This window comes from Zootoca vivipara, chromosome 17 (genome assembly GCF_963506605.1).
Source record: "Zootoca vivipara chromosome 17, rZooViv1.1, whole genome shotgun sequence".
NCBI lineage: Eukaryota > Metazoa > Chordata > Lepidosauria > Squamata > Lacertidae > Zootoca > Zootoca vivipara.
Window position 1 is genome coordinate 41,063,498 of NC_083292.1, and position 13,412 is coordinate 41,076,909.

Sequence of the window (13,412 nt, forward strand, 5' to 3'; positions counted from 1 at the left end):
GCTTTAGGTGTCTGTTGTATAAGAGAATGGAAACCAGTAATTTAAATAATGATAGGGGTTGTAATTTTTTTCTAGTGTGTTTTTGGCTTTTGAAGATGCATCACACAGGAGTCAACACACACACACATAATGCCTACAATTCTGAGAGATAATAAAATAGCTACCGGTAGTGGCATATATCCCAGAAAGTCCAGGTTACCTCTGCCAAGAAGCAAAATTATGTTCACCCACAAATCATAACAGAATTGTTAAGAGATCCCTATTCTCATGCCAGAGCTAAGATTCCCAAATTGGTTTAGCAATCCATTTCTCTTTATGGGTAACTCTGGGAATTGCGGGTCTCAAGTGACAGGCAAGTGGAGTGTAGATTTTTCCTCTATGTTTTACAAAGAGCAACTTTATCCAGTAGGGCTCAAGAAGGTTAGAGCAAAGGATAGCCATTTCCAAAAGCAAAACCCTGTGTTGTCATTCCCACCCTGTGGAATGCCCTCCCATCAGATGTCAAGGAAATAAACAACTATCTGACATTTAGAAGACATCTGAAGGCAGCCCTGGTTAGGGAAGGTTTCAATGTCTGATGTTTTATTGTATTTTTCATATTTTGTTGGAAGCCACCCCAGAGTGGCTGGGGAAACCCACCCAGGTGGGCAGGGTATAAATAATTTATTATTATTATTATTATTATTATTATTATTAATTTAGCTTCATTGAAACTGCAGTATAACTTCCTGGCTAGGAAAGCCACACTGAAGATTATAAAAACCGCAAACCCTTGTTGCCCAAGATGACATTAATTAATCCATCAGGTTGAGTTGTGAACTTCTGAATGAGTTTTTTAACTTAGTAGCAGATACAATTACCAAACAAATTAAATAAAAGGAAAGAGTCAAATAAATGACCAGTTGATTCAAATGGGACTTTTGGTTTACTTTTTCAAGACACAACACTTTCTTAGATACTCCCAACAAAGATGCTTAGTGCATACATACATTCTTTATTATGGCTCAAAGACCTGCAAAAACAGTTTCAAAAGTGGGCAGCTTTCAACAAATTAAAACACAAAATGACATCAAACCTTAAAAGCTTCCCCTGAACAGGGCTTCCCTTTAGCATACTTTATTTGGGCAATTTGTTTCCATTCATATGTTGTCAATGATGTTTTCTAGAAATCATACTCAGTTTTTTATCAACATTAAACATCTGGATGAATGGCAGGATATAAAATCTCTTATACCACACAAGTCACTTGTGAGGAAGACAAAAGAACTAATTCATCATCATAAATCAAGAGTGAAACTGGTCTATCCCTCAGATATACTGGTCTACAAATGTACAATATGAGGTGATGATAATATTGTTTACATGCACATTAAATAATGGAGCCTGAAAACATTTTTGTCACCCACACCCCAAAGCTGGAGTACTTCTTGACCATTCTAAAGACTGTGCTACGTGAACTTTTACTGAAGTCTTTTTGCATCTTCATAATTAATCATAATTAATCACAGCCATCCACCTTCTACACCTGTTAGCTATAATTTCTCCCATATACATTCTCCACTAACCAGATCAACGGAAAATGCAAGATACATTTCTTTACATATATTGCATTAATCAGTTGAGAAATTGATGCCATATTGATTTCAAGATCTGTTAATGAAGGCATAAATTTGGCGTGCATTCTATGATGTAAGAGTTGGAGAGACAAGATCAACTTCTAAGTGTGAGCTCTGGAATTGAGTGATATTTCATTTTAGTGGGCAGACATGTCTGCTCAGCTTTCTCAGTCAAAAACAAATCCCTGGAAAGAGGTTGGTCTATTCAGTTGAAACCTGGTGATAATCTGGATTGTCTTACATCTCCGTAAACATGCAATCAGTTTAGTGAACATGAAGAGGATCTAATCTCCAGTGGTGAGGTCCAGTCGTGAGGGCCTTCTGGCAGTTCCCTCGCTGCGAGAAGCTAAGTTACAGGGAACCAGATAGAGGGCCTTCTCGGAAGTAGCACCCGCCCTGTGGAATGCCCTCCCATCAGATGTCAAAGAGAAAAACAACTACCAGACTTTTAGAAGACATCTGAAGGCAGCCCTGTTTAGGGATGCTTTTAATGTTTAATAGATTATTTTATTTTCATATTCTGTTGAAAGCCACCCAGAGTGGCTAGGGAAACCCAGCCAGATGGGCGGGGAATAATTATTATTTTTTTATCAGCATCAGCATCATACCGAAATTCCAATGACATTTCTTTTTTTCTTTTTTTAAATTTTTAAAATAGCCTTTATTGAGATTAAAACAATACTGTACATAAAATACATACAAATAAAAACTACAACAAAAACATAAATCTCCAATGACATTTCTATTAATGTTATATCTGATTAAATATGTGTAAAAGTCAAATAAAGAAATTAATCTGTATTTTAATTTATGTTTTCTTCCTTATTTGTTCTCCGCTGTTCAGCTCAGGCCTTAGCACAATAATGTAGCATTTTGGGGAAAAGATGCAACCCAGCAATCCTGCACTGGAGGCCAAGATGGAGAAGATCTCCACAGCCACCATGTATTTCCCCTTGGTGCTCAGGTAGGTTGGCACAAAGGACAGCCAAACACTGCAAAACACCAACATGCTGAAAGTGATGAATTTGGCTTCATTGAAACTGTCAGGGAGTTTCCTGGAAAAGAAAGCTACGATGAAGCTGGCAGTGGCCAGGGAGCCCATGTAGCCTAAGACAGAGTAAAACATGGAAGCTGAACCCTCGTTACATTCAAGTATGATTTCCCCAATCACTGAATGGGTGTCCTTATCTGGAAACGGTGGAGAAGTGCTTAACCAAAGAGCACAAATGGCAGCTTGGATGAAGCAGCAGAAGAGGACAATCGAATTGGTCAGTCCTTTCCCCACCCATTTCCTTATGCTGGATCCTGGTTTGGTGGCCATAAATGCTACAACCACAGTGACCGTCTTTGCCAACACAGTGGAAACGGCCAAAGAGAAGACAAGGCCAAAAGCCATTTGTCGGAGAAGACAGATCACCCTTCCAGGCTGTCCAATGAAAAGCAAGGAGCACAGGAAGCAAAGGAGGAGGGAGATGAGAAGGATGTAGGTGAGGCTCCGGTTGTTGGCTTTGACTATGGGAGTATCCTTGTGCTTCAGGAAAATTCCAAGTACTAAAGTTGTGATGACAGAGAGAGAAATGGCCAACACCACTAAGATGATCCCCAAATTTTCTTTGTAAGAGAGGAAGCTTACAACCCTGGGAACACATTGAGTTTGGTCCTTGTTGGGATATTGGTCTTCTGGACAATTGACGCAAGCGACTACATCTGAAAAAGGGAAGAGGCACTGAAGTATTTCAGAATGTTGACCAACATCTATCTAAACACAAACAGCTATTTAAATACGCCTTTACACTGGGTAATGCCAGTCAAAAGCAATCAGCCACAAGAAGGTTTGAGGGTGTCTATTTCTGTGTTCTTTGATAAAATCCAGGAGAAATGAATCTTATAATTTGAAACTGCATTTTGGATGGTTATTTATGTTCAGTGAGAGCTGGTGGCATGTGTTGAACTAGTGGACCTAGTAGCTGATTCAGAAAGTGGTTAGAAAAGAAAGAATTAGAAGGACTCCTGTGTTTTCCCCTGTATTTACAGTACCTGATCTATGAAGAAAGACACAATTTCAGATGGCCCATAGAATAATATTCGGCTGGTCCAGTTGGAAAGCAGAAAGCTACCTAGTCCTAATGTATGCAGGGATTTGTCAGTCTGGTGGAAGGGCCAACTTAGTATTCTGTCTGCATAACAGGGATGGGGACCTCTGGCCTGTGGGTTCAAAGTGACTGTCCAAGCTTCCCTATCTGGCAGTCAGGACTCTCCTGAGGTCACAACCCTCACCACGTCTGCTTTACAGCCTCCTTGAGAGTCTTTGCCTGGCTGATGAGACCTCTTGGTGTCTAGTTAAGGGATTCAGAGATGTGTGTCTAGAAAGTAGCCCACGGTACAAGTTAAAACTCACATTAGTTGCTCCCTCCACTTTTGCCTCAGGCCCCACCAACTACTCCTAGAAGGTTGCACAGAACAGGATGAGGCCCTGAGGATGCAAAAGGTTTCCCACCAAGGCTTTAGAGTTGGCTGGAACAAGGAGAGGACCTTCTCAGTGCCTGGGAAATTGCTGGCAACCAAGGGGCACTTAGCTCATTTTTCCATCTCAGATAGACGTCTAATCATTCATTCATTCATTCATTCATTCATTGATCCAACCAAACATCCTTCCATCCATCTACATGTAGCTATCAAATTTACTACATTTATATCCAAGGAGCTGCAAGTAACATACTTGGTTCCCTCCGCTTTATCCTCACAATGTCCCACGAGTTGTGTAGGCTGCAAAATTGTGATGAGTCTAATGTAGGGCTGCCATGCGTCCAGGTTTTCCCTGACACATCTGGGAATCGGGCTGCAAAATGGCGTCCAGGCAGTTTTTTGCTGAATAGTCAAAATGTCTGGGGAAACCTGAACAAATGGCAAGTAGGGGGATGTTTGTTTTTTTAAATAAAATATCCATTAAAAATCCTATAAAAGCCCAATAACTTTGACCAAATATTTTTTTTAAAGAACAACAACTCAAGAACAAGATCACTGTTTCCTAAAAAATAATAATAATATTTTAGGCTCCTCTGCAGTCATCTGCATTCTCTACACAAAGGAAATAAATAGCCTTTATTTATCCTTTTGAAATCCCATACATTATGTCATGGGAATTCCTGCCTCCCACCTTGCTGACTAGAGATCATTCCTTCTGGACACGGAGCACAATCATAGCAGCAAAACTTCTCTCCTTCCTTCTTTTTTCTACTGAAGCCAGGGTTGCAGTTGTCATTGCACACAGACAGGGGCAGCGCCTGTACAAAATCATATAGATGAGCAACAATAGATTAGCCCTATTCCGTCATTCACCTCCATGTGATAAGACTCATGTGAAGGACAGAGAGACTGAGGATGAGCCAGTTGGCTCAGCTCCTCTGTCGCCCATTTGTTACCCATTCCGACCTCCATCTCTTTGTTTGATCAGTCTAAGACTCAGCCTTCAAGCGGATCATGAGAAAGACAATGCCACCTCCAGACCCCCCAAAATATGAAGTTGTAGAAATAAGATAAAGATACCTTGAAGATAAAAACAAGGTCCATCTTTTGTCCTTTCAGAAATCACTTCGTGAAGTGATTATATTCTGTGACACTTTAGCAAAATCAAATACTTTTTTTCCGATGTTTGTAAGTCGCTTATGTGACCTCTTTTTTTAACAAAGAAATTAAATGGCACAGGTGGCCAAAATGACTCCTTGCTTTAACTTAAGGTTTGAGATTAAGAACTGATGGAATGGTGAGCTACCCAGAAGGGAACATTCCCCTTTTATGGAGTCAAGAGTTTGCAGTTACAATTCACCTGGTTAAAACTTGGATGCCACACGATCTGCTCATCATTGATGGTTAGCTCTCTGCCTGGAGGAGCCAGAGGCTCCAGTTGTCCAACTTTCAATCTTGTCAGTGAGCCATTGGGGAAAGTGATCCAATTGGTAACGTCAAAACCTGAAACCAGTTCTCCATGTTCATCAAAGTGCACCATATCTCCAACACTGATGTTGAATACAAGGCTCTTCAGAAAGCGATGGACCTGGAATATTGAAATATTTACATGGAGTTAATGATATGAATAACTGTTCTTGAAGCAGTATATATGGTGATGAAGTATTCCCACCTGTCTATTCTTATTTATTGAGAAGAGAAGACTCCCTGGGAAAGATTGAGGGCACAAGATGGAGGGCACAAGGAGAAGGGGATGACAGAGGACGAGATGGTTGGACTGTGTTCTCAAAGCCACCAACATGAGTCTGACCAAACTGCGGGAGGCAGTGGAAGACAGGAGTGCCTGGCGTGCTCTGGTCCATGGGGTCACAAAGAGGCGGACACGACTAAACGACTAAACAACAACCATTATTATTAATATGAAATCAATTACATAAAGAACTGTCTTTGGAGGGGATACATTGATTGAAAATGTCTAGCAAACCAGATTGGTAGTTGGGTTTCTATTGTGGGTATTTGGAAAGCTAGCATGACAGTGATTTTGACTCTGAGTAAATGAGCACCCAGGTGGCGCTGTGGGCTAAACCACTGAGCCTAGGGCTTGCTGATCAGAAGGTTGGCGGTTCGAATCCCTGTGATGGGGTGAGCTCCCGTTGCTTGGTCCCAGCTCCTGCCAACCTAGCAGTTCGAAAGCACATCAAAATGCAAGTAGATAAATAGGAACCGCTATAGCAGGAAGGTAAACGGCATTTCCATGTGCTGCTCTGGTGTGCCAGAAGCGGCTTTGTCATGCTGGCCACATGACCTGGAAGCTATACACCGGCTCCCTCGGCCAATAATGCGAGATGAGCGCACAACCCCAGAGTCGGTCACAACTGGACCTAATGGTCAGGGGTCCCTTTACCTTTAAATGAGCACCAGGTCAGGCAGGCTAATTACTGTGGCTCTTGTCAGGTGAAAAGCCAGGAGATCAGTGGTAGATGGAGGCAAAGTCAAAAAGTTCTGAGTTGTCATTACCTGCCATGGTTGCACATTCTGAAATGCAAATCTCTCTCCGCTTGCCAATCTTCTATGTCTGGAGCTGGATTTGTACATGGCGTTCAAAGCATGTGCCACTGCATAGACAGCTTTGTAGACATTGTAGCTGTGACCAGTCATGTATTTTTCAAACAAAACCCCAGGAAGGTTCTCCAGTTTCTCCTCCAAAGTGCAGGGTTCTTTCTGCTCAGCCTCCACCTCCTGTCCATTAGATCCTTTCAGGGAGCAGGCGAAAGTCTGTTCCCAGACGTCCTGGATGAAGACATCCTCTTTGTGCCAGAAGGGTCTTATCTTCTGCATGAACTCATGGAACCCTAATGGCTGATTCGAGTGGACTGTGAAGGATAGAGTACCATGGAATATTTGTATTTCCCAGTCTTTCTGAATAGACACTGATGCAAAATCCCAGTGAGATGTAGCAACACACACCTTACCCAGAGGTGGCCATCCCATTACAGGTACTATAAATGCCAATACTCTCAAAACCTGAAAGGATGGAGGTTCCCCATAAACCACAAATACATTAGCTTTTGTCTCAAACGCAATTGCATAACTTTCCCAGTGCTGTAAAGCCAAGCGTATCATCTCATCCAGATAATTCCATTTTTCTAATCTTACTATGACATCATAGCAGATGCCCTGCTCAAAGAGTAGCGGTAAAATTGTCTGTAGAAACTGGTCCCCTTTGTCATCATCCACAGCACAAAGTACAATCCATATCCAATTGAAATGCTGAAGTAGTTGCACAATTCCTATGTGCTGTTTGGCTTCATTTGGGACCATCTGGTATAAAAATGGGAAGTGCACGTTTGCATCCTGTATCGCCAAAAAGGATCCATATGTGAGCTAAAATAGAATGTAGGAGGTGTTTTGTTTTGTTTTTGATGGATTATGAGAGAATGCAAAATGATAGATTTCACAGGTACTTCAGAGTCACAGCTTTCCCAAAAAGGGTCTGTATAATAACTGTATATGGAACAACTTATTGGTTCATAATTGGGAAGGGAGTACAACAAGGCTGTATATTGTCTCCCTGCTTATATGCAGAATTCATCATGCGAAAGGTTGGCCTGTTTGAGTCCCAAGCCAGAATTAAGATTGCCGGAAGAAATATCAACAACCTCAGATATGCTGATGACACATCCTTGATGGCAGAAAGTGAGGAGGAATTAAAGAACCTTTTAATGAGGGTGAAAGAGGAGAGCGCAAAATATGGTCTGAAGCTCAACATCAAGAAAACTAAGCTCATGGCCACTGGTCCCATCACCTCCTGGCAAATAGAAGGGGAAGAAATGGAGGCAGTGAGAGATTTTACTTTCTTGGGCTCCTTGATCACTGCAGATGGTGACAGAAGTCACAAAATTAAAAGAAGCCTGCTTCTGGGGAGAAAAGCAATGACAAACCTAGACAGCATCTTAAAAAGCCGAGACATCACCTTGCCTACAAAGGTCCGTATAGTTAAGGCTATGGTTTTCCCAGTAGTGATGTATGGAAGTGAGAGCTGGACCATAAAGAAGGCTGATCGCCGAAGAATTGATGCTTTTGAATTATGGTGCTGGAGGAGACTCTTAAGAGTCCCATGGACTGCAAGAAGATCAAACCGATCCATTCTGATGGGAATCAGCCCTGAGTGCTCACTGGAAGGACAGATCCTGAAGCTGAGGCTCCAATATCTAGTCCAGCCCTATGGAGCAGTAGGCAACAAGTATTTCCTCTCTTCTATGTAACAGCCATTAAGATATTTTAGAGTACTATACAATATTAACCCTCCTTAGTCTCTTCCTCTATGGGCTAAAGTTACACAGTTCTCTCAGCCATTCCTTACTTTATGTGTTTTCAGTTGTGTATTAGGTCTAGTAACAAAGAAAAAGAAAGAAACCATAAAAACTCAAATCCTTTATGTCCTGGACACAATTATATCCTTCCACTTCAATTTACAGCTACTCCAATTTTCTGGACCATTGGCTCTCAGCACTGCTTAGTCAATCCCAATGCAAACTGCCCTCCTGAATAAAACTTTGCAGGAACCTTGTCAAGACTGTGCTGAAATCAAGATAGTATTTCCCATACACCCATTGTCAGGGGCCCACCAGGGGTCAGCGGAGAGTCCAGGAAGTGCAGACAAGGGTTCCCTGATGCAGTAGGAGCCCGGGATGGCAGCACTTCAGAGCTGTCCACAGAAGGTGGTACTGACCCTCAGACAGTGGTGCAGACCCTTGAAGATGCTGAGAGGGGAGGGTTCCCAGTGTTGGAAGGTGCTCAGGAAGGGGAGGTGCCAGAGGAGACAGCACCAGCCCCCCAGCTGGGCAGTTCCAATGGGGGGGGTCTCCAGCAGCCCCATCACCCCAACAGCGGAGGGGTGAAAAGAGGCACGCAGAGAGGAGGAGATTCCGAACGCCCAGCGTGTTCTGTTGGCGGAAGTCCCGAAGGGCGGTGCTTCCAGATTCTGATTCGGGATAGAACAGTCATGCTTTTTGTTGCTCTGTCTTGTACATATGTATATAATAAAACTCTGTAAAAACCAGCCACAGAGTTTGGAGCGGATTACTCGTGAGGAAGCAACCAGCACCATTACACCCATGCTCTCAATTTACCTGTGGGATCTTGTGGATTGCTGAAATGATGGCCATATTGGCAGAGATTTCAGAGATGCATCCTCCAATGAGAGCTATCAGATTGTTCCACTTGTGACACTTGAAGTTGGGGACAAATCTATGCTGTGTGGAAAGCAGGTTGAGCGTGGCCTTGAAGGTCATCCTTGCAGCGTAGTAGCTATTGAGGATGCGGAACCCTAGAGAGATGTTTGATAAGACTTTGGGATTCTCATTGATTTCTTTGATAGCAAATGCTAAGGCCAGGATGTGCTGGTAGTTCTTTGGCACGGAGCTGTAATAAAATTACAACACAATGGACTGAAATGAGGAAAAAGAAGAAGAGGAAGTAGAAATGCTCCCTGCATTTAACGGAGTTGCTCTTTGTACCAATAAAAACTAGTAGTTAAAAGTCAAAAGGCGTGGCCTTGCTAACACATTGCCCATAGGTGCAAGAAAGCCATAGAGAACATCACCTGAGGCCAGAGAACCTTTGATTCCTTCCCTTGCTCACTGCTTACTTCCCCATGAGATGTTTGTGAGTGGTTATGCCTCCCAGAAGTACATATAACTGAATAATGACATTTCATCTCTGAATACTTTTCTAGGCTATGGTCTTCACCTGAGCAGTTGAACAGAAAGCAGAGCACTCAGAGAGCAGAAGTGGAGCAATCTGAGGGGAAATCAAGGGGAGAAAGTGCTGCACTGCAAGAGTGAGGAGAGACAGAAAAGAGCAGGAATTGTGTTCCATAGAGAAGGAGTCAGAAGGTGGATATGGACATACACTCACATCCCTCAAGGTTGAGAAGGAACAAAGTGGGGGCAGAACAGACATAAGGCGGGGGCAGTGACAAGGCATGATCTGCCATGTGAAAATGCTGTAGAAGGCTTACTACAAAAAAGACAAAAACTTAGGAGCAGTACAAATAGTTAAGAAGAGAAATGAATACAGTAAACCCACAATCTGTATTCAGCTTTACATGGCTGGCAAAACAATAAAAATTTAATCCAAAGGGGTGTGTGCCTAGGGAAAAAGACTTCGGGAATCCCATCTGCCATTGAACCCGATTTATTTTGACTATACACAAAGTCGGCATTCGGCGTGATTCCCGGATCGTGACCCTCGTGTAAATTGGGGGTATACTGTCTCTGTCTCCCCATATCCACCCTTGCCCCTTATCCTGTCATGCTGAGGTTGAGTACCTCATAAAGAATGCTTCACCCCACCCTTCAAATCTTACTGGGTTTCCATGAAAAAGAACATCAAAATATGAATCACAGGACTGCTTAATGATGCGTTTTCAATCATTTCAGTCTGGCTATAGTAGACACGGAAAGAAGGGAAATAAATAAGGCCTTACATAGGTTCATCAATCAGTATCTGTGAAGGCTGTTCCATGAAAGACTGGATATTAGAGAAGTATATGACTTGCGAAACCATCTCACCAATTACAAGGTCTCCTGGCTGGTAAAATTCGTGAGCAATAGGAAGAGGATCATCATAAATGCTGCAGTTAATAGAATGTGCCTTACATATAGTGAGAAACAGAAGTAGCAGCAGAAACAACACCAGCAGGATCCTGCTGAGAAATCTTCCCCTCCCAATGTAGATTCCCATGTTTTCCACTACACATTATATATGGATGTTACCAGTTTGGCTAAAGTATCATTTGATTAGTGGTCTGTTAGGGAATCTATGCACTAGCGCTTTGGTCTTTTAGTTTAAAATGGTAAGTGGCCCCAGCCAGCATATTTTCTTTTTCTTCACACATTATCCTGAGGGACGACTGGAGGTCATGTGGATACAAATAATAACATTGCAGCTATTATTACTTCTTTTTAAAATAACCAACTGCAGCTGTTTAGTTATAAACTTACTCACTTTTCCTTGGTTTGTAAAGAAAATAATTATACATAAGGTACGTTGTGGTGAGGCAGCATTTCAGTTAAACAATATGCTAAACCATGTGCTAAACCATGCCTAGTCAAGGAAGTTCACATTTCACAGAAAGAACATTCCTTGAAACCGATGACTGGATGGAAGCATCTCCAAACATGTAAAAGAAGAATGATGATACAAAAGACTGGCAGAGCCCTGCCTGTGCCTAGATATAGCTCTGGACAATAGCAAGCTGTTAGGCCTTTTTAAAGATGCTGTTGTTGTTTTTTAATCCCAACAGAAAGTGTATATCTACTATGCAAGAGGATGAAAGCCAACAATTTTGACAATGATGAAAATAATTCCTCAGTGTGTTCTTCGTATTTGCAGTTGCGTCATCCCTGACCAAACTGCTAAGGCCTCTCCCCCCTGAATAGTACAACTATTATTGTCTTCCTTGAGAGATAATAAGTAGGCAGCAATGCTTAGTCCTCAGCAAGAGTTACGTTTACCCAGAGATCATTCTTAGTTGGCAGAAAATGAAGGCCTGGGTTTAAAAGTAAAGTCTGAGTGTATGTGAAGTTCCATCCCATCCCACCTGTCCCCCACCCTGATGATGGGTTCATCTCTTTCATCACATCCCTTCCCAGTATTGTTTGCCCCCATCTATCAATAACAAATTGAAATTAGGCTTGCTATATTTCTAAAAGAAAAAAACGGGATATGCATGCATCATTAGCAATAAGGAAACGTCTCTAGAGTCTGGCCCAAGTAGCTTACAGTCAGAATTTGAGTTCTGTGTACATGTCTGGGAACAGGAAGCAGGCTGAGCAACAAGATTTCCTGAGGTCACTGAAAATACGTATTTGGGGCCTTTGCATTTCAGTCCTGTTGCCAATGGCTCTCTTAGCTTTTCAAGATATGCTCTTTCCAACCTTTGGTGCTTTTGGACTGGGCTGTGGAGTGCCTGGATCCCATAGGCTTTCAGCCCCACAGAAATAAATACCCAGTAGGTCCTGCACATTTTTATTTTACTTCTGCAGAAAATAATGAGACCATTTTGCTTCTGGAACATACCTGGAATAAGTTTTTTATCACACCACTTCTGCTCTATCTACATTTTGTTCTCTTTCATCCTGCGTCTCCTTCCTTTCACCTCCAGTTTCCTGTTTGCTTTAATCTTTGATTTTAGCAGGACCACCATGTTTCTTCCTTCCTCTTCCTTTCTCCCATCTCATTTGCACATCTTACGCTCCCACTTTACACAGGGGCAAACTTAGGTTTATTGGTGCAACATAAAGAAGAAAAGGCCTCCATGAATCAAACCTGAGTCTACACTAAGAATTTGTGTATGAGATACACACTTGCAAACCTTGTCTTGCAGCTCATCACAGCTGGATGTGGCTTCATGAAAGGTCATGCACAAAATGACCCTCCAACACTGTGATGTGGTCTGACATTTGTAGGATATGACTCCCCGTGGTACTGTCAGCCTGTGATATGAAAGCTTCCAGAACATAGTTCACAAGGTCAGGGGTCGAGAGAACTGCACATGCGTCGGCGTGAGTAGACGCTCACCCATATTGCTCCTGGAACTTTTTAATTAAAAGCCTGAAAAACTAATAATTTACGGCAAACTGATAACAGACTCAAACTGCTGAGAGCCGGGCTGAAGTCCAAACACTGAAGAGGGGTGAGTCTGTGCTTAAAATGGAGATTAATCAGTCTGTTGAGGAAAACTTGAGAACAGACATAACAAGATGGCTAAATCTATAAAGGAGCTGGGGGAGATGATTCAGCGTTCGGAGATAAATGTCCGTGCTGATATGCAAGAACTGAAAGCAGAAATGAGAAGAATGACTGCTACAGTAGAAAAAGTTACGAAAATAGCAGAGTATGCAAAAGAGGTAGCAGAATCAAACATAAATAAAATAGAGGTCCTGACAAAAAGAATCTCACAAATGAATGATAGACAACGTAGAAGGAATTTGAAGTTTTCTGGCATTTCAGAGGACATTGAGAATAAAGACCTGGAAAAGGAAAAGTTTGAATGGCTCAAAGAACAAGGAATTGAAATTGAACAACACGAGATTGAGAGAGCGCACCGATTGTTTAAAGCACGAGGAGGTTCCGGACATCCTAGGGATGTAATTATGGCATTTACAAGAGAGAAGTTAAGAGACCAAATCTATAAATCTCTACGCCAGAAAGCAGACCTGCAGTTCAAGCAACGAAAGATCATAGTAAGACAGGACTTCTCCTCAGAAGCTCTGCAAGAGAGGAAATGAATGCAGCAGTTTGCACAAGCTCTTTACAACCATG

At 42.2% G+C, this 13,412-nt stretch overlaps 1 protein-coding gene across 1 annotated transcript; it reads right to left on the reverse strand.

Moving 5' to 3' along the window:
- Positions 1-2,424: 2,424 nt before the first annotated feature.
- LOC118077985 (vomeronasal type-2 receptor 26-like) lies at positions 2,425-12,294 on the reverse strand. Its single transcript, XM_060269386.1, has 7 exons — positions 12,209-12,294; positions 10,573-10,719; positions 9,215-9,506; positions 6,600-7,436; positions 5,443-5,670; positions 4,774-4,900; positions 2,425-3,323 (listed from the first exon to the last, which is right to left on the reverse strand). Exons 1-7 carry the CDS (start codon positions 12,292-12,294, stop codon positions 2,425-2,427), a joined length of 2,616 nt encoding a protein of 871 aa, XP_060125369.1.
- Between the last annotated feature and the right edge of the window lie 1,118 nt (positions 12,295-13,412).

What these genes read in the sequence shown, in the direction of transcription:
- LOC118077985 (XM_060269386.1), bottom strand. Translation starts at nt 12,294, where the DNA reads ATGGTGGTCCTGCTAAAATCAAAGATTAAAGCAAACAGGAAACTGGAG. An exon ending in AGGATGAAAGAGAACAAAAT is followed by an intron (nt 10,720 to 12,208) that starts GTAGATAGAGCA and finishes TATTAACTGCAG; the next exon opens with CATTTATGATGATCCTCTTC. An exon ending in GGCATCCAAGTTTTAACCAG is followed by an intron (nt 4,901 to 5,442) that starts GTGAATTGTAAC and finishes GATTTTGTACAG; the next exon opens with GCGCTGCCCCTGTCTGTGTG.